Consider the following 21,486-nt stretch of genomic DNA (forward strand, 5'->3'; position numbering starts at 1 on the left):
AGAGAGAGCGAGGGGACCTCACACGCCAAATGGGGGCAAGGGAGCCAGGTTAGAGGAGTGCAGAGCACTTGCCACACAGGCGAGACGAGCTAATCCCCCATCGTCTCCACTAGCTGGTGGCCCTGCAGGTCACACCTGCCAAACAGGACCCCTGTGGAAAAAAGCTCCTTCAAACAAAATGAACTCCCCTTCTAGGAGTGCGCATAGCAGCATTGGGGGGAGTAAGAAGTAGGAGAAGAACATCCAGGTTGGATATCAATGCCCCGTGGTCAACCGGCAGGGCCAGTGTTGAGCAATATACATGGCGCTTCTTTCCTGCCAGGCTGTCGGAGCATCCTGCACTCTGGACAGCGTGTCAAGGAAGACCGGGAACGAAGCCAGGCTCTCCCACACACCAACACTGCTAGGTCGCACTACAGCCCTCGTGCAAAGCATGAGACTCCAGGCGGGTCACTTCAAGTCCAGAGTGGAAACGGGCGTGAAAGGAAGGTCTTTTGAGCCATGGTGCAGGTTAGGAAAAATGTCACAAAGTGGCGTGGGGGGGGGGGGGGGGGGGGGGACGGACAGGAGAGCAGAAAACAGCTACCAGCTCTTGTGTGCAGTCACAGCTCATTGTCTAATGCAGATTTACAGCTCCAGATGTGCGCTTACCTCTCTGCCTAGGAAAAGGATCCTTATCAGGCCCCATGCCATTGTGTTCGGACTTCAACGACGCACCAGAGAGCACACCACCAGCTTGCTTTAATGGACCAGGGCTCTGAAAAATGGGGTTCTGTTCCTGGCTCTATTATCTTGGGCAAATCCCTTCTCCTCTCTTAGATGGTTTCCCCTCTCATCCTCTCTCTATCTGGGCTATTTAGATTGTAAGCTCTTCAGAGCAGAGACTCTCTCTTACTAGGTGTCTGTGCAGCACCCGGCACAACTGGGCCCTGATCTCTGCTGGGGACTCTAGATGCTACTGTGATAGATCAAAAAAACACCACCACCATGTAAAATACAGAGGCCCTTGTGCATCCATAAAACATTGACAGAGCTCCTGGATAGCAGCTCATTCGGCTGCAGGTTTGACAACAGCAACTTTTGGTGACGTTTGGGTGGACTATTATGGTCTGTGCAAACATTCTTGGTTAGGTTTTTAACTTCACCTGCATTACGTAGGTTGACAGCCTTGCTCAGAGGTACAGCACGCAGTACTTACCTACTAGTCCAGATCCCAGGAATGGTGATGAAGATATGCTGTTGTGAGATGATAGGTCCCGGTGTTCTCCATAATGGGCGCCTTCACCATAGCCCTGCTAATGTAACACAAAACAGGAATAATTGTACATGGGAGACTGTCACAAGGACGTTATGGTTTATTTTATTTTTTCAATGGATGAAGAGAACTCCCAGGGCAAGGCCTGCCACTGGGCACTCCCCCAGCTAGCCTGGGTCTCAATCAAAAGCACCAGAGTCACACATCAGTCATGCCACCTGAAAGCTTGCTTGAGCAAAATCCAGATCCGATTCTTTTTATGTAACTTGGGTTTAAATATAAAGAAGGACCCAAACCACAACATTTGGCTCTGGATTTCAAACTACTTCCCTGTTTGCCCCCAAACACACAGAGTTCAGAGGCGTCTGTACTTGCGAGTTTTAGCCTGGTTCATCCTAGAAAGGGGACAGCAGCGACATGGGGAGCCAAACTCCAGACCTCAAAAGGATTCAGTCCAACATCCACCCCCAGCTACGGGCGAAAGGAGGAGGAGAGTAATGCACTGGCTTCTTCATCTCCCTTCCTCACACGTCTCAGCACCCAGGGACAGCAGGAGGCCCCAGCAGAGCTTCCAGAGCAGAGAGCTGGTTTGGGGAAGAGCCACAAAACCAGCTCCCTGCAGAGAAACAAAACGCTCTTCCACCCTGGCAGCTCCCACCCAACTCGCCCCCGTCCTGACGGAACTCGGCCCTGGGCAAGCACCGTGGGAGCAATTCCTCCTGTTCCGAGGAGAAACGGGCCATAGAATTCACCCAGCCCACCCCTCCCCAAAGCCATAAGGGGCGAGGGTGGGGGGGAAGAGGGGAGGTCTATAAAAATGAGAAACGACATGGTGCCTGTTTCATCGCTGACCTAAGGGAAGGGAACGGTGCCATTGTGAAAACGAATCACATAAACCCATTAAAACATGAGCATCTGTCAAAAAAACACCATTTCAATTAAGTTAATGTCTTTTCTCTCTTCCCCTCCTCGGGCCCCAGTTATATGCTGTCACAGCCTCAATTCCTTCCCTGCAAACACTTCCAATTCTCTTCCTCCCGCCTCCCGTTGCTTTCCATTCCCTCCCTGAGAGCGTGTGTCAATCTGCTGGGCTGTAACCCGCTCTCTTACACAGGCACCTCCAATACCTCTGGGATGAGACTCATCACGGGCATTGATAAAGCTGGGAGATGGTACAGAAGCTCAATGTGTTCTGGCGGCAGCAGATCCCACACCCAGACTGACCACAGAGTCTGGTTCCAGAGCCAGGCTACTCCAAATGGGCTGGGGGTGTTCTGGCTGGACACCGGGCACCATCAGCTGTCAAGTCTAGCTGCTGTATTAGGTGCCTTATTATTACATTCCCATTTCAGCCTTCCTCCTCCATCCCGTGGGGTAGGTAAGAGGATGAGCAAGTTAGAGTGCCAAGGTACAATCGTAGTAATCCATGCTAGATGCCTAGCTAAAAATGCTCGACTCAGAGCCAAAGTGACACTCCTGCTCTCCCCACTCAGCCATCAGGAACTACTGCTTTCCCCCAACTTAAAATGCAAGTCCAAGCATGGGTGAGGAAGTGCAGGGTTGTCTGGACAAGCCAAGTCAACACTGATCCAGGTGCAGTCTAAACTACACTACACTTTTCAAGCAAGGAGAAGGTTTGCAAGAAAGCTGCCACAACATTTGCCCAGGCCGGCAGGGCCTTACGGGTATGTTGCTGTCAAGTAATAAAGAGAGAGAAACCTTCTCTCATCCAGCACCACTGCAGAGTGACTGCAGAAGTGACCTATCTGAGGGGGTTAGCTGAGGCTCTATCACAAGAATTACAAGAAAAACGTTTGCAGGTTAAAACCGACTGGGCACAAACACACACTGAGAAGCCATCATAAAGACCCTGTTTATTTTTGTTTTAAGGTCTCTGTTTACGCTTCATCCTTACCCTTCCTTGGTCAAATGTGGAGCTGTTTTGATCTCCTGCACCCCAGGAACCTGATCCCGGTCTTTCATCCAAACCTACCAAAAAACAGGAAGAACAAAGGTTACTTTTACTTTATCAGCAAACCCTCAAAGGTGTCCTCTCAAAATTAACTCTTCCTTCTACAAACAAAACAATATTTTTATTAATAAATCATTTCCACTCGTTGTGACTGACCCTCTCCCCGAAGCTCGCCATTTCAACTGAGAGCTGAAAGCTTATTTAGTGAGCTTCAAAGCAAGCCCTACGTCGTTTGTATACATGTTCCAGAACCTGCGATGGTGGTAGGGGTGGGAAGGGGAAGTGTTTTTTTTTAACTTTGCATGATTGAAGAGATAGCTTGTAAATCTGGTCTTCCTAGAGGTCAACATTTAAGAGGACTACAAATTAAAAATCTTAATGCAGGTGCCCCCTTGCTCCCAAATGGTCTAATTTATGTGAATGAGAAGAACTGTACGTTAACTGAACAACTGCACTTGAAACTGTTCGCTCACAGGGCCAAATTCTGCTCTCCTTTATACTTGTACAGATCTAGGAATAACTCTACTACCTTTAGCCCAGTTAACCTAGATTTGCACCAGCCTAAATGAGACCATCACTTGAGCGGTTGGTGTGCACTGTCCTAGACACAACCTCACCCTTTGCATTTTCATGCCTGTTTGAGTGAAACTTTACTTTCACCCCAGGGGGGCGTAAAGCTGTGTCCCTGGCCCACGAGCAGCACCTGAACACAGAAGGTTTGGTCAGAACATTCTGTAGTCGAATTAAGCACGAGGATCCTTTGCAAATAGAATTAAGCCCCAAGCCTCCCCCCTCCGAATCCCCCTCCAAAAAACAAACACCTAACAAGACTTGTTGGCGACTGTGTAGGTAATAAACTCCAAAGAGAAAGTTTTACCAGTTATACAGCAGGCACTGCCCCTTGTGTGCACACTCATGAGAGCACTTTTTCAGTTTTGCTATAACCCCTTCCAAGTAGTTTGAATCCAAGCTACTTATCCTGGTCTGACCCCATGGTGGGCACGCCTATTCCAGTGCAACTATCGTGGCTTAAATCCACACCGAAGGTTACACACGCAAAACTCCTGTCCTGTGGAGACAAGGCCTTTAACCGATTTCAATAGGCTTTATTGGCCGTACAGGCCTAATTCTCCCGCGGTTAATGCCAACTATGGGCAATGCTAGGCTCACACTCCAAGAACTACGCTGCTGAAAGTGACGGTTGGTAAACCCGGAAATGCCACAAAAGGCGGAGGCCACTTTTCATTTAGATGGCGGCTTGTGTTGGTTCACTTATTGAAAGATCACTGGTTAGTTTACTCTTGGAGTGGGTGAGACTGTGGTTGCAGTTCCCATCAAGATAGGCAGCTAACGCCAGGGCTTTGAGAGTCAGCTAGATTCTGAGATAAAATACCCCTGCCTTTGTCCAAAGGCTGCATCCATGTTTTACAAGGCAGTACGCATTCTATACGGTACTGGGTCAATTCAATAGTTTATGAACTTCACAATTGTAGAGCTGAGATTTTCAAAGTAGTCTAACAAATTTAGGTGCCCAAATTACACTGAATTTCAGTGGGAGTTGGTACTGAGGTGGGGGTGGGGAAGAGATTTTCACCAAGATTTAGAAGCACTAGCCTCAGACTCTCAAAACAGTTGTGCTTCTAAACTCCCATAGTTTCCTTTGAAAATCCCAGTCTAGCTGTGTACACAATTAAAAAAAAATATATATATACACACACACACACACAGTATACATAAAACTGCTCACAATGTGCAGCAGCTCACAAAGTGTTTAGCAACCATGTTGTTGTCCTTTCTGAATATACATTTTTATATATATTAAAAAAAAAAAAGACATTTCTGACACACGTAACACTTCAAAACAATCGCACCCCCTCCAACAGCCATTGCACCCAGATGGCAATGTTTTTCCATAAATGATCAGCTTTTTAGATTATCAAACAGACTCACTCATTAACTCCAATTTCACTGGTTCAAACCTTGCACTTGACCATAAATAAATAAATAAATAAAAATAAAAAGTCGCCATTTAAAGAGACGTTGACATTAAAAATTCACATTCATCTAAAGCAGCTCCAAACCACTCCCTCCCTCCAGCGAGAGGTGAAAAAAACAGCTCAAGATTGTCTGCCTTTGCAGCTCAGAGCGACAGTACACATCACAGCCAGGCTAGAAAGGTGGCAACATACAGTCTACAGCTAATGCTTCACAATAAACAGTAGCGCCCTAATCCACAGCTGATGGACACTTAAACTGAAGGGGTGAGGGTGGAAATGTTTTATATTGGAGGGAGAAAGTCTAGTCTAGTCTTGGCCGATCATTGCACAGACCATCCTTCTTCTCTGGCCTATGCCTTGAACATGCATCGCTGAGTGCAGCAGATCTTCAGAGCGTTAGACAAAATCCTACATAGGACCAGGAGCCCTCGACACCTCATTTTGGAAGCCGGTTGCTTACGCCCTATAAAAATCCAGCAGTGCTTGGGATAAGATTCTTGCTACATTCAGACGTTCTCATCTCTTAGACATGAGTTAGACGCCCAGCTTAAAAACCAACCAACCAACCTAAGGCCTTGCATTGTTTTTCTTTATCAAATGAGTTTATACCCTTCAGTCAGAGTGTCCATACATGAAACTGCAGAGCAAACAGGGGGCGTGGGTGGGGGTGGGGATGGTGAAACAGTCTCAGTGCTTGCACCAATTTCATTTTAGCAAAGCTTATTATTATGGCAAACACGCCATATTTGTCTCCTCCGCTCCCCTTACTGTTCATTTAACCAGAAACTTCTTTCAAATTACATCCTTCTATTTCTGTGCCTTTGTGTTAATCATTTCCCCAGAGAATTGGTGTTTAATTGCTGTCTAATTTGCATAATTATGCATATTAATCTCTACACCTAATGAATATTCATAATTCTCATTTAGATTTTGTTTTCTAATCAAAAATTTCCAATGTGATTACTGTGCAGAGCAGGGATAAGCCTCTAATAATACCTTGGATACTAGGGAGAATTACTGCCAATTCTCCCACCTCCTACTTCCTAGAATAAACTTTTGCTTTGCTAATGTGTTTTTCTAAAGCAATTCATCTGCATACCCTGCAAACACCAATAGAAATCAGGAGACAGAAATGCTCCATCTATTCATGTTGCTTTCAGGAGTATTTCCAAAGCACTTGGACAGCTTGGGTGAGGCCATGAACAATGAGTTCAGTGCATCCTGAGCAGATTCTTCTCTCGGGCTGGGAGGAGAAGACCTATGAGACAAGTCCTGGGAGACACCAGCTTCCTCTTTCATTTCACCCACCTCACCCTCGGCATGGAGTGGGAGGGGCATACATGACAGGACAGAAGGAAGCACTCGAGAACTGAATTGTGGGTAACAGAACCAGTGTAAACAGTGCAGTCATGTCCACACACGGCTCTCTGGTTAGCTATTCTAGCTGCACTGCTCTCTGGATACTTATCCACCAGTTTCCTAAAGAGCAAGGGCTTGTGGGAGTTTTCACAAGACCTTCTGAGAGCCCAGGGGGACTGTGGGAGAAAGGGTCAAACACCCTTGGAAACTCAGGCGATTCCCTCAAAACCAAGTCCAGGATGAACGGTCAGAGCTCACTCTTTGGTCAGCAACAGAGGGTCCTGTGGCACCTTTAAGACTAACAGTTGCTTTTTACAGATTCAGACTAACACGGCTACTCCTCTGATCTTTGGTAAGACAATTTCTCTCAAGCATCTTAATAGGGTGGGGAGGACGTACCAGGTCACGTAAGGCGAGAGTCAAAGAGTAAGACCAGCAGATACTGGAATTCGTGGTGAATGTCAGAGTGGAGAGGTTCAGGTGTCCCCCCCCCTCCCATTAAGTGTCACTATGAGCTACTTCCAAATGAAAATATGCTAGAGGAACATTTAACACGGAGGTCAAAAGTGCACCATCAACTTTATTACACTTGCAAATGTGGAGGCCAGCGGCAACAAGCAACTAGGGCAAGATATCAGAACCAGAGAACCAATTTGGGATTTAAGATCATAGGGGCGATGCAAGTACTGGGTGGGTTCCTGTTTTCCTTGGGCAGCTCATGGGAAGGGCTGGAGCACTGTGGGAAAGTGCAGAGGAAGGAGCAGATGAATATGGGGCGGTCCAATAAGAGCCCATACCGCCCTGTGTCATGGCATTGTACTTGCTGGGATAACAGCACTAGCAGTCCTTGTCCCTGGCTGGCATTCTCTGAGGAGATCACAGTGGAGCCCCTGATTATATCTGTATTAGGGTGGCACTGAGAGTCCCCAAGGCCCAGTTACGCTAGGTGCTGTACGAGCTCCTGCAGCCTTGTTTTTCTGATGCATTCCATCATGGATTCTCTGGCCTCCTGTTTGAATCAGTGGCTGGCTGCCTGCCCTGGCAGCAGACTAGTGGAGGCAGCCAGCACTGCTCATGGCAAGGGGCAATTCAAACGGGGATATGAACGCCGTCCACTACGCGAGCCATATTCTGTGTGTGTTTGTGGCATGTTACGGACCCGCCGGGGGGAATCCAAACAGCGCTTAGCAGGTCAGATTTCTCAACTGTAAACAAGGCCTTTAAAGGCTTTCAGACACACCCCTAGGTGCTAGCAAAGGGATGACAGGAGCGCCTGCCTTTCCTCCTGGGACTTGCCCTTCCCCCTTCTTTTCTTTAAGCATCTCTGACTCCAGATAAGAAGCCTGTCCTTGCTTCTAAGCTGATTATGTGACTGGGTTACAGGAACAGCCATGGTCAGATTTCAGTCCAGTCAACAGTTACGAGGAAACTGAAGAGTTCCTCTTCCAGCCATCAACGTGCATGCATGCGGGAGGTTGCCGAGGAGCGCTAAGAGCTAATGGAGTTGAGGTTAATGCCCTTTAATACTACCAGTGAATAAAGCTGCACAGCTCTGGAATTGTTATTCTGGATTCCAGATAAAGCACACAAACAAACTGGCCTAAATACTGTATGTGCGCACATCCGTGTAAGCAAATGTGTGTATATTACAGGCAGGGCTCGTAGCGCTGCCCAGTATTACGTTTGCACAATACTTCCCATTGTAATACCCCATCTTCAGTTGATTACAACTTTGCCAACTTCAGGCTGAAATTTGACATGCCCGGTGTCTGTCTCAGACTGATTATTATGATGGTGAAGAAATTTCAGCCAAAATGGGTCAGCTGTTGGAGAATAAGTCTGGGAAAAATAAGTTTTGCCTGTGTTAAACTCAGGGGATTTTTTTTTGAACAGATCAAGCGCCCCCACACTTTGGAGGCAGTGACTTGAAATTTGGTAAGGGTGTGGCCTGCTTGTCTTTTGCCCTTCCTGTGAAAATCTGTCCAAATTTGGCCAAGTTATAAACTACTGAAAAATCCCAGTTCATACATGCTCTATCTGGAGACTTAGGCCTAGTCTTCACTTACCGGCTGGTCCGGAGGCACGCAATCGATGTTCTGTGATCGATTTATCGCGTCTGGTTAAGACGCGATAAATCGATCCCGGATCGATCCCGGAAGTGCCCACAATCGGCGCCGGTACTCCAGCTCTCCGAGAGGAGTACGCAGCGTCGACGGGGGGAGACTTCCGGCCGCATCTGGACCCCGGTAAGTCCGGACTAAGGTACTTCGAATTCAGCTACGTTATTAACGTAGCTGAATTTGCGTACCTTAGTCCGAAGTCCGGACTAAGTGGGGACCAGCCCTAAGGCAAAGACTACACTAGAGACCTTACAGCTGTGCCAGTGTAAAGTTGTTTGTGTCGCTGCTCTATGCTGACAGGAGCGAGCTTTCCCGCCAACACAGCTCCGCGCACTCTACCACTTAGGCTGTGTCGCTCAAGGGTGTGTGTTTTTCACACTCTTGAGCAATGTAAGTTACGCCGACATAAGTGGTAGTGTAGACATGGCCTAGGACTTTAGCAACTAAAGCCTCAGACGATTATGTCCTCACTAAGGGTACATCTTCACTACCCACCGTATCGGCGGGTTGCAATTGATTTATCCAGGATGGATATATTGCATCTCGTTAAGACGCGATATATCGATCCCCGAACGTGCTCACCATCTACTCCGGAACTCCACCAGAGCGAGCAGCGGTAGCGCAGTCGACGGGGGAGACGCAGCCGTCGATCCTGCGCCGTGTGGACCCCAGGTAATTCGATCCAAGATACTTCGACTTCACCTACGCTATTTGCGTAGCTGAAGTTGCGTATCTTGGATCGATCCCCCTCCCCGCCCCCCCAGTGTAGACCAGCCCTAAGCATGCACCAGCTTCTACAGCTCTTGGTGGTGACCAGAGAGCACGTGCACCATACCCACAGAGCAACTGAACGTGCTCCAGCCCAGAGCTATGGGGCAAACCTGGACTTGCCCTATAAACTGCTGCTCTGGGTGGGGGGAGGCAGAATGGACAGTGGGGAGCATCGCTCTCCTGTGCTACCAGTGACCCCTCTGCTGGCACTCAGGCAGCAGACAGAAGGAAGCTGTCGGATTCAAATGCAGATGAGGAGATCAAAGGCAGACCAAGAGGAAGAGAAAGGAGTAGACTGGGACAAGGAGGCCGGTGAGACTGAGAAGGGGCTGGAAGGGGGCAGAGGGTAGGAAGTGTGACCGGCTAGGCAAGGAGGAAAGGACTGGTTGGATTAGGAGACTGAGTCATTGGGAGGTGGGGGAGGCGGAACAGTAAGATCAGACAAAGCTTGTGGGGAGACTGGGACTGGCTGGACATGGACTAGGAACCAGTGTGGGCAGGAACAGGGGCGAAGGGAAGACAGATCTGACAAGGAGCTGGTGTGCAAGAGAACTAGGTCTGGGCAAAGAGACTGGACAAGGAATTAAAGAGTGGGGAGACTGTAGCAAAGAGCCAGGAAGGAGAGACTTGGGGTAGGAGACAGATTGGATGAGGAGCTGGGAGGGGGGAATTGGGACTGGCTGGGCAAGGAGACTGGGACTCAGTGAGCCCAGAGAAGGAGACTAGGGTTGGCTGGGCAAGGAGACTGGGATAAGGAGCTGGGGTAAGGAAGAGGGACAGATTCAAGGGGACAGAGCAAGAGAGTCTGTGCCCACTCGAGCACACTCCCATCCAAGGCCTGGAACGAAACCCAAGATTCCCAAGTCTCACCATTCTTCTGCTGGTGATGGGGCGTCCCATTTTCACTCTGGGAAATATGGTCACCCTATACGTAGTGAATGAGGCCGGGGATTTCAGAAAGAGAAGGGGCCGTCTCATGGTTAAGGCAGCTGAATGCTGCAGCCCTATGGAATTTGAGCCTATCCCTGCCACAACATTCCTATGGGATGTTGGCCAAGTCACTTAAACCAAACTTTTCAGAGTGGTTACTAGCGTTCCTCATTTCCTGAGTGCCTGACTTCAGACCCCAGGGTCCAGTTTGCAGAAGTGCTGAGCACTCTCAGCTGCCGCTGAAGACATCCAGTGCTACGTACTCTGAAAATCCAGGCCCTCGGGGTCTCAAACTGCGCATCCAAAATTAGTGAATACTTCTGACCTTCATCTCTCTGTGCCTCAGCTCCCCTTATATAAAATGGAGACGATACCCCTCCCCGCCTCATCTCACCGGAGCGTGGTGAAAATAAAAGTTCACATTTGTGAAGCACTCGGATACTATAGCGATGAGCACCAGAGAAAGCCCATGAAGAAATTAACAGTTCTGTCTTCTGAGCAGGGTTTGGCTAGCATGCAGTATAGAAGGCCTGGGGCCACACATTGAACAATGAGGGAAAACAAAATATTGATAGCTGCTCACTAAGTGAGCACTTTCCATTTTGTGCACTGAATGAAGCAGGGGTTCTGGGAAAAAAATAATGTCATCGTGTCATTAAAAGCTATCTTAAGGCATATGCAGAAGGGGGCCAAATTAAGTTTGCACAGGCAAACTTAATTCTGGCATTTCCTAACTTTGAGTGCTTGACTTCACAACCTGAATAACTTTCTTTTTATGTAGCTTTGTGTGTTTAAGGTATACGCATACGTATACATGCTCGCACACAGCTGTTCTAAGCCAACTTTTAAAATAAAAACACTTAAAGGAGCCAAGAGGAAGACACTTCCCAGCTCAGAAACAACAAAAATTGGGACTGCCTCCCCTCCATTAATACAGTTATTAAAATAAAAGAAACCCACAGATTAATTATGCATTTTAATAACCCCGATCATGAATATTCATAATGCATTTCTTGCTCATGTTCTAATTAAAACGTACTAATAGAATAAGATGTAGCTGTCAGACAGTAATTTTTTTTTTTAAACACAATTTTTATGGTGAAGCTAAAAAGAGCTGATATACAATTACAGTTATAAGCTCTCAGCACGGATAAAAATAATTTGTCCAAGTTTAGCCTCAGCAAAAAAGCTCCATCTGATAAGAGATACTATCAGACCACTCCATTGTCTCTGTCTGCCCTCAATAAAAGGAGCCTAGATCCCATAAATACAAGACATTCCAAGGGACTTGATTCAAGGGAAGGGTTTACTTGCAAGTGAGAAAAAGTGGTGAATTTGGAGACGTTATCTTCACACACACACACACACACACACACACTCACCCTCCTACCTTCCCTTCGTTGCTTCGGAAAATAGCAAAATTATATAGATCGACATTCTATTTAAATCCACAAGGAGATCTCTTCCCCACATTAAAAAAAAAAAAACCACCACCAAAACTGGTGATAATGTATCCCAATAACTTCCCACCTTTATAGCACCAAAGCCAGAGTTTCTTCTACCCTCAAATATGAGAAAAAGGCGCTCTGACCCTGCATGCACCCCACCACAGAAGTAAGCTGCAGGTTTTTCTGATTTGGCAATATGGAGGTAAAAGAAGAGCTTCATTTTTTTTTTATAAACGCAGTACAAACAAGCAGTTTCAGGACATTTAGGACCAGATTTTTTTCAAGTATTCAGGTACCTAGATGCCTTGAGAAATCCCACTTGGCGCCCTAAATACCTTTAAAAATCTGGCCCCTAGTGTCTGGAATAATTCCCAATGCAGAAAGATTATGGTGAGGATGGAAGCCACTTTAAACAAATAATTTTTAAATGAGTGAGTACATTCGGTAAGAAGGATGCATGTTCTCTCCTCCCTTTACCACATTCCAGCTGCCCCCTGCTAATTCCACACACAGCTCAGAGACCCAAATGCACTGGATTCCCAAAGGCAGAAAATGCCCAGCAAGGACTTATGTTCTTGCTTCAGAGAATGATGCTTGCAAGAAACAAGACTTTGTTTGGAAGCCGTTTTGTGCCTTGATGCACCAGGCACCCCAGACGGGTGGAAAACACCCTTTGCAGAATCAAAGAATTTTGACCCCATAGGTTACAATGAAGTCTTTCCCACACGACTCTCTGGAGCAAGGATACTATCCCAAGAGAGTTGAAAGGGGTCTCTCCCCCCTTGGACATGGGGGTGGGATGATGGCTATCCTCTCCCTTGGACATTCTGGTACTACATGCCATGTGGGAATTCCCAAAACTCTTCCAAGTATTTTTGTTGCTGTGGCCCACAACCCCCAAATGATTTCTGCCATGGATGAGAATCAATGGGTGGGCAGTCAGCCCTGCTTCAGGCAAGCACAATGGAAACCCGCCCCCCCGCCCCCCGCCGACCAGAATGCATGGAGCCAAGAAGAGGGTGTGCTTCCCCCCCCGGGATGCAAAGTCTCCATTCAAGAATCCCTGTGCTAGTGGTCGCCAAGCAGATCTAGTCTAGCTCACAGCAAGTCTTGGCTTTGGAGAAATGAAAAATATGAAGGGGCCAAGTTCTAAGAGTTGATTTAGGGAGGAGGGAGAGGAGGAAAAGGCAGAACGTACGTGGAGGCCCAATCACTAGAACACATGGCTTCTATAATGCACTAATGTGCATGCTGCCTTCTGTAAGTGGTGAACCTGCTGCAGCAAGAATGGACTTAACCGGTCTCTTTGGAGGCGCATACATGCACGGAGAGAAAGGGGCTACAGTGCACTAGCACGGCTACCATGAGAAGAGTTAGCAACTTTTACATCGATGATCACAAAAAGTGCTCTTGCCACTTCTTTCAAAGACCTGTTTAGTGAGACCGGTTAAGACACGAGGCACTTGCTCTGAGTGAGCCTTTAAAGGGTCCTGGGTAAACGCAGCTCTCCAGAGATTCAGAAACAAGCAAAGCACCAGAGAGAGGCAGGAAAGGCTCTTCTGTACATACAGATGACTTTAAGAGGCTGTCACTACAAAAGCCCATGAGCTTCCATTTCTGCCTATGTCATGATGGCAGCTGGGAGTAAAAATCACAGTCAGCAGTCTAGTATTTTTATGCCTGTGAATATAGTTCACCTTTTCTCCCCTGCCAGACGCCCCAAGGGAAAACTAAACGGGTTTCCCCCTCTAAGCACACGCTGTCTACTTCCATCAGAGGTGGGTCATGGAGCAAGCAGTCTGAATTGCAGATAAAGAAGTGGGTGCCACTGTAATTTGATTTGAAACAGAGGTGACAGAAGGCTGCTTGATAAACACTTCCAAATTAAGCAGCTTTGTGTCCTAATCACTCTGGCGATCAGCCTTACAGCAAAATCTCCACTAAAAGGGATTTGAAATCAATAAAATTAGTCGACTAGTAATTAGCTTTAGTCCCAGTCAAAGTAGCAAAGTTGATTTTCCTGACAAGCGTTTGCTGCCCCACCACCACGCACACACACGCACACACAGAGCTCTTGTTAGAAAGCCACAGATGCATCTTAAAGAACAAGACACCTTTAGTGAAAGTCACCTTGATACACTGAAATTCTTCTCTCTTTTTCACATGAGCCAGGGCCTTTAATCAGAATTGTTAATAAATAAATAAAAAAAGCAGAGTTTGCAACCAGTGCTATCTGCCCCAGAATAGGAAAAAACAGATTTGAAAGGAATGCAGTCATTAGCTGCTATGAAATTCTGTTTACAGGACGTCGATTGTGGATGGGCCTATACAATTGGTTCACTTCCTTTTCCGGGCTCACGACAAAACAATTTACGAAAAAAAGCAATGCTGAACACCTGGAATGCAGCTCAGGGATACTTAATGGTGCCTGGGTGGAGGAAAGTCCCTCCCCTTGCCACCACATCCCTCTCTTTTATCAAGCATTCAAAGAGCCAGACTAGAATCCTCACCCCTGCTTAGCAAAAGCTCCTATTTCATGGACTCAAAGTGAGCAGCTACCAGCGCGGCAGACCCCAGGACAACTGATGGGAGCAAAGTGCAGGTCCCTCCTGGAAATAAAGGGTAGGCAAGATTCCCACCGTGCGCAGAGAAAATGTAAACAATCAGATCTTTCTGCTTAACATGTAAGAATGTTTTCACCATCCACCAGGGAGCACAAAGCAAACACCTCATCGCTTATAACTCTAATCTAAGGGAGAAGGCAAGGGGGGACGTGGCAGTGCGATGGGGAGGGAAGGGAAATGGTAATGTGTGTGAAAACTGCAACTTCCTATGATCTGATGTGCCTGGAACGGATTAGCAGGTTTTGTTCTGAGTGAGCTGCACAGGCCACGAAGTCAGGGGATCTGGGGTCTGTTCTCTGAAGCTGGACTCCCCCAAGGTCACTCAGGGAGCGCTGTGAAGCTCACTTCATGCCTGCAAAGCGCGTCGAGAGCCTCAGATGGAAGGCACCAGCGGAAGCCCACAGCATTATTGAACGGAATGACTCAATCTCCCCTCTGCTGCCCCCATGAAGAGGTGGGTGAAATGCAGATGCCTGGGTTCGGGCAGGAAAGCAGGAAGCTTAGCTGTAGAAATCACACTCTGAGGGCAGCATGGTCCAGGGGGATGGAGCACAACACTGGGAGTCAGGAGTCCTGGGGTTCTGTTCCTGGCTCGGGTTTGCTGCAGGCCTTGGACCCCTGGCCAATCCTATGCCTGTTTCTTCTTTTGTAAGGAGGGAGATGGCCAGATGGACAGCACAGAATGCTAGGTGTTAAGAGCAGACCCTTTATACTACAGTAATAAGGGAGCCATAGACAAAGCCTTATTACTAGGGTCCTACCAAATTCACGGCCACGAAAAACGCGTCACGGACTGTGAAATCTGGTCTCCCCCGTGAAATCTGTATAGTATAGGGTAAAAGCACACAAAAGACCAGATTTCACGGGGGAGACCATTGTTTCTCAAATTGGGTGTCCTGACCCAAAAGGGAGTTGCAGGGGGTCACAAGGTTATTTTAGGGGGGTGGTGGTATTGCCACCCTTACTTCTGCGCTGCCTTCAGAGCTGGGTAGCCGGAGAGCAGCAGCTGCAGACTGAGGACCCAGCTCTGCAGGGAGCAGCACAGAAGTACGGGTGGCAATACCATACCAGGCCCTCTTACTTCTGTGCTGCTGCTGGTGGCGGCGCTGCCTCCAGAGCAGGGCTCCCGGTCAGCAGCTGCCTCGCTCCAGCAGCAGCAGCGCAGAAGCAAGAGTAACAGTCCTGCAACCCTCCCTCCAATAACCTTATGTTCCCCCCCTCCCCCCAAAAAAACAATTATTTTTTGGGTCAAGACCCCAACAATTACAATACCGTGAAATTTCAGATTTAAGGGGCTGAAATCATTAAGTTTATGATTTCTAAAATCCTATGACTGACTTCGGTATGGCCCTACCTATGACCATGGCAGACCCTCTTCTGAACCAGGTCACTTGAACAAGGACGATACAAAGGGACCTTACAACTGCCCGTTAACACTGGTTCCCAGGAGGTTTATCAGGTACATCCCTACCGTTTATCTCTGCTCAGAATTTGTGAGGTTCAGATACTAGACAATGTTCTCCAAAAAGCAAACACGCAGGCACTGAACCCCAGTGCACTCACTCCCAAGGGAAATGCCCGCTGCTGCCTCCCCCACCCCCGAGGCGAACACAATGATCATTTTTTGGTTTAAAAAAGCTGATGCCACCACTTCAGTGATCATTAATTTCGCTGCTTTGCATCTGCTGCCTTGTGTTCTTGTTCAGCAATTTTTGTATGGTGATAGCCTATGCTCAGAGCAGAATTTTAGGAAGTGTTGGGGGGATGGGGTGGAAAAGAAAGAACAGAGGAAAAATCCTTTCAGTGTGAGGTTTGAAAAAGGGGCGGGGGGAGAGAGACACCAAGTCTGTGGACTAGGTGAGAAAAAAAAAAAAGCCAGAATACAAGTTCCAACACAAATACAACGTACTTTGCCTAGACAGTCTCTTTTGGAAGACAGAGTTCTGTAGATGATGCACGCTACATTTCAAAACAAAGCCGCACTGGCAGCTTGTGCTCTGAATTAGAAGTGGTGCCTGGCCTGTATTCATAGGCCAACTGCTACTAAAGGATAGGACAGACCAGTAGAGAATGGGTAACATCAACAGGGAAACCGGGAGAGGAAGCGAGGTGGGTTGGTGTTTCACAGTAGCCTCCCACCAGTTATTGTCAGAGGAAACGCAGGCTCTAAGAAGAGGGGAGAACCTCATTCTGACAACCCCACAAGCAGACTGTTCACAGCATTACGGCCCCAGGAGTACATCAGCCCCCGGAGCTCCAAGACTGCAGCTCCAATGCAACCATGCAGGGCGTTCTAGACAAAAGAAATTCACTGGGTTGGAGTTGAAGCTGCATGGCGGCTGCCTTGAATCAGGGAGAAGGATGGACCCCTTCTCCCACTCTCTGTTGTTCAAACCACTGCCCTAGCAGAGACTGTGAACTAGTCCATGTTCCCGGATGGCTAGAACTCACCTCAGCACAGAAAGTCAGAGGGAGGGAAACTGGTTTCTTGGTGTCCCAAACCGGCAGTCCTAGAAAGCACCCTGAGCATGTTCAGGTGGAAGGGAAAAATAGCAAAGGGATAACGAAGGAACCTTTGTAACACCCTGCAATAGCCTTCAACGTGCGGCATCAAATGCTAAGGGATGTTAATTCCACTCAGAGCGGCAGATATTCCCTGCGCAAGCAGAACCCAGCCTTAATGCGCGGAACCCTACTGCTCTGAGCGGCAGAGGTTGCTGGGGGCAGGTTAATCGGCCTGAATTTACCAGGGCACTTGGTTTAAAAATACACCCCAATTAATGCTCCAACAGGGAAAAAAGGCTGCCTGCACTGCCACCAGGGGGCTGCAAAGCGTGCTATCGGCTGGCGAACAGGAGCTGAAGACAGACGGCCTTACGGTTAAGGCACTGAGCTGGGACTCAGGAGACAGGGCTCCACTCCTGGCTCAGCCACAGATGTCCTGTGTGACCTTGTGCAAGTCACTTTGCCTCTCCGCGCCTCTGTTCCCACACTGTAAAATGGGGATATTGATATCCACTCCCTCCCACTATGGTCTGGTCTATTTAGAACGGGAGCTGTAGGGGTAGTGACTCCTGGTCACTATGTGTCTGTGCAGCACTATAAGGCCTTGATCTCAGTTGGGTCCAGTAGGCACTGCCATCATCATAATAAATAAAACAATAATACAATAAATAAGTAATAAAGTCCCAGTGGAGGAGAGAGCGCCTGATCACACACTGGTGGACAGAACAGAACCAAAACTTCACCATTCACAATGGACATATCCTATTAACTGAGGCTTAGATGTGTCTTTGCGCAGCTCCATGGGACGTGTGACCCCTAGCCCCATTATTGACCCAGCAGGTTTTAAGAACCAGCTTGGAAAAGATTCCAATGAGGAAGTTTTTCTTTGTTTCCCATAGATCAGTCCCCCATAATGATGGCCAAGGTACAAAGGGACACAGAAAACAGACTGAGCTCAAGCAAGTGGCTGTATAATTAATCCTCACCTCAAATAGGCCAGTAGTCTCTGCCAAGCGAAGACAATGCTGATCAATGGCTGGATTTCCCTGATACTGAACTCAACCAGCAAGATATTTCTATTAATCCATCTAGCAAAACAGAAGAAGGCATACCAGCAAAGTAACCAGTGTATTTAATAATTATACTTAGCACTTACAGTGCTTTTCATCAGTAGATCTCAAAGCAGTTCATAAAAGTAAGTAAGGCATCATTTCCCCATCACAGGTTTTTTTTTTTTTTTTTTTAAATGGGGAAACCAAAGCACAGACGTTTAAGCAACTTTCCCAAGATGAAAAGCATAGCTAGGAATAGAATCCAAGTCTCAGCTCTCAGGCCAATGCGCTATCCATGTTGTCTACAACTACAAAATTCTGTTTATATACAAGTCTGGAGCAGGCCTCAGTGATGCAAAGTCTGGAGCCTCTTATTTTCATGTAGTCCATGTGGTACCATCCATCAGAGCTGCTAGTCGTCTATTTCTACCGAATGGTCCAGTTTTTCATAAGTGTTCAATACACAGAAGCTTCCAGCTCTCTCAACGGGGGCTGAACACATCTAAAAACCATCTGGCCACCTAGTGGAATTGGTCAGAAAACGTCCATTTGGTGCTGGACGTTCTCTTGCTGTTTCACAGATTTTTTGCCACAAACAGGTATTTAGCAGAAAAAAAAAATTGAAATGAAGGAAGTGGGAAATTTTGACCAAAATGAAATTTTGTCAAAAGTTGAAAGAATATTGACTAGCTGGGCCCACATCTTGTAATGGGTTTGTGATGTACTCCTAACACCCATGTGAGTTAGGGAAGTAGTAGTATCCTCATTTTACAGATGGAGAACTGAAGTAGAGAGAGACTGTGACGTGCCCAGGGAAGATTGAGCGGGGAACTGACCTCACGTCTCCCAAGTCTCTGGTTAGTACCTTAGGCACTGGACCATCCTTAGTTGTCCAGATGAGAAATCAACTTAGATAGGATCCATTACACAAATGCAGGCACCCCCGAGATTTACCGACACCACACACCTCTGATGTAGCACAGAGATATTATCCTAACTAAGAGGTCACAACAGCAGAAAGGGTCCTACCGCAGAGCCCCATAATACAGTCAGCAAGATACCAGGGGTGGGGGTGAGGAGAGAAACAAACCTGTAACAACAACCAGAGGGGAGAAAATAAGCTTTAAAGCTCAAAACACTTACAACAGCTGTAAAAACAAAGCCACAACAATGACCAAACCAGAGCACAAAAGAAGCAGCAAGGAAACAATAAAGATTGAATCTAGGGTAACACAAGGTTCAACCTGCCTACAAATCATCTACTTCAAAGGGCCAATGGACGCATGGAACTACCCTACTGGGAAGGGCTGGTGATGAAGAGCATCAATATGATCAAGAGATTCCCCCAGTCCTGGTGAAATGGGCTTGGGGTACAAAGGGGGGCAAGAAATGTCCAATGGGTGAAAAAACAGGGAAGAGGGGCAAACACACATACTTTTCAGAAAGACGTTAAATAGATGGGGCTGAAGACCACAATTAGCCTTAACTTTGCCCTTTGTTAGCACCTTTAATAAAACTTACTTGTAACTAGAGGGACATTTTACCACTATTATTTGAGCCACAATCCCCGAGATACTTATATGTTCTCCTCTTAACAGATGGGGAGAGAGGCACAGCGCGGTTAAGTGACCTGCCTAGTTGTGGTGGAGAAAAACTGTGGAATCCTGATTCTCAAGCCTCCAAACACTGTACCACACTGATTCCCACCCACCTGGGAGCCTATTATTCCTGCTTGGTGCTGAGGTTTAACCAAACACTTAAGAGATCCTGCAAAGCAAGGAAGGAGGAAAGGCCGATGACCGGGCACTACAGAAGCAGCACAAATTTGAGTGGCTGCCCCAAATTTTTATAAAAGATGGGTGTGGTAATATCTTGTATTGGACCAACTGCTGTTGCTGAAAGAGACATGCTTTTGAGCTCCACAGAGCTGTTCTTCAGGGACCAACACAGCTACTACAACAACACTGAATTTTTAAAGTGGTTAACATGCACCTTACCAGGCAACATCTCTCACATTCACAAAGCGGTGCACTAGCCTCAGAGCTTTATGACAGCAGCTAGACCATGCCAGTAGCAGCTTTTCATGCGAGTTCCTTCCTACACTACATCGAGCAGGAACTGCATCTTCAAGGACCATAGTACCCCATTTCCAACAGGTGTTCTTCTACATGGGTTAACCCCTTTTTTCTCCTGCAGTTGAGATGCTCCTTAATAGTGCCCCCAAGGCTTGGACATAGGAGACCACCATTTTCATAGAGAAGAAACAGGACCTCCGAGTAGCACCATACTAGTTACAGACTTAAGAGACCCATCAGATGAATCAACTCCATTCCCCTGCAAGTCCCTCCAAACAGGGCCTTCATGGGGATCATGGATATTCTATTGATATTATGCTCCTGCAGTGAATGAACAGCCAAGACACAACCCCTTCCAAGAACCCTCACAGGGTTTTATTCTCTCCATTTTTATACCTTAGTATGGTATTAACATCTTCTTTCCCTTTCTACTTGGGAAATAACAATTAGTCTTTCCAAATAGACTCCACCAGCCCTAGTGGCCTAATGAATCCAAAATGACAGCATCAACATTAACGGGAATTAGCAACAGCCCTGGCAATAGTAACAAATGGTGCAAGACATTGGGGAAGTCCCTCAGAGAATTTATTTGTGCTCTGGGAGCCTCCAATGGTTCCAATCTGGGCCCTATTGTGCTAGGCATCGTCTCCCCCCCCCACCCCCACCAACCCTCCCCAAAAGAGGCTTTTCAGCATAAATCTTAGCAAGGCAAACTAAGATTTAAAAATCCAAGGAGATAACCACCATCGTCAACAAGATCAAGCGTTAGACCTAAACCTCTTGGTTCTGCCCTTGTAAACAGAAAGGATTTTCTTTGAATTCATCAAAGCAACGTCTATGCTACAGGCGCTAAAGCCACACCGCTGCAGCACTTCATCTGTTTCGTCGTAGCGCGACAGCGTAGATGCTGGCTACAGACTACAAAAGGGGTTTTCCCATCAATGTAATTAATCCACCCCTCCAAGAGGCAGTAGCTAGATTGACAGAAGAATTCTTCCATGGACTACACTGGGGCTTAGGTCGGCTTAACTACAGTGCTCAGGGATAATGTTTCATACACCTGAGCAATGTGGCGAGGGAGGCGGATTTAAGTTTTAGACCAGGCCTAGTCTGCGTTATGTACTTCTCAAGCAATCTTTATTACAATTCATTGGACACTGCAACTCTATATTGCGCTTCTTGCTATTTTAAGTACCAAGTACTTCTGCACCAAACGGTATAAATTTCTATTTGAATACCATCTTACCATATTTTAAAAACAATCCACCAGGATGGCTGATCATACCCCAGAAAGTATCCTTAAACAATATTTTCATGGCAGCCAAGCCACATCAATCCAGTTAATATTTTAATACAGCTTTTAAAAAAGTATTTGGGA

General features: G+C 47.1%; 1 protein-coding gene across 15 annotated transcripts in view; it reads right to left on the reverse strand.

Moving 5' to 3' along the window:
• Positions 1-21,486, reverse strand: part of TCF3 (transcription factor 3) — a 118,665-nt gene that overhangs the window by 48,757 nt on the left and 48,422 nt on the right. For 10 of the 15 annotated variants that reach the window (XM_065578088.1, XM_065578087.1, XM_065578086.1 and 7 more), the window contains 2 exons: positions 3,171-3,244; positions 1,199-1,295 (listed from right to left, as the gene is read on the reverse strand). In XM_065578088.1, coding sequence (XP_065434160.1) covers positions 1,199-1,295; positions 3,171-3,244 — 171 coding nt within the window. The remainder of the gene's footprint in view (positions 1-1,198; positions 1,296-3,170; positions 3,245-21,486) is intronic. The other 5 variants (XM_065578091.1, XM_065578083.1, XM_065578084.1 and 2 more) reach the window with 1 other exon arrangement.

This window comes from Chrysemys picta, chromosome 25 (assembly GCF_011386835.1).
Source record: "Chrysemys picta bellii isolate R12L10 chromosome 25, ASM1138683v2, whole genome shotgun sequence".
Classification (NCBI taxonomy): Eukaryota; Metazoa; Chordata; order Testudines; family Emydidae; genus Chrysemys; species Chrysemys picta.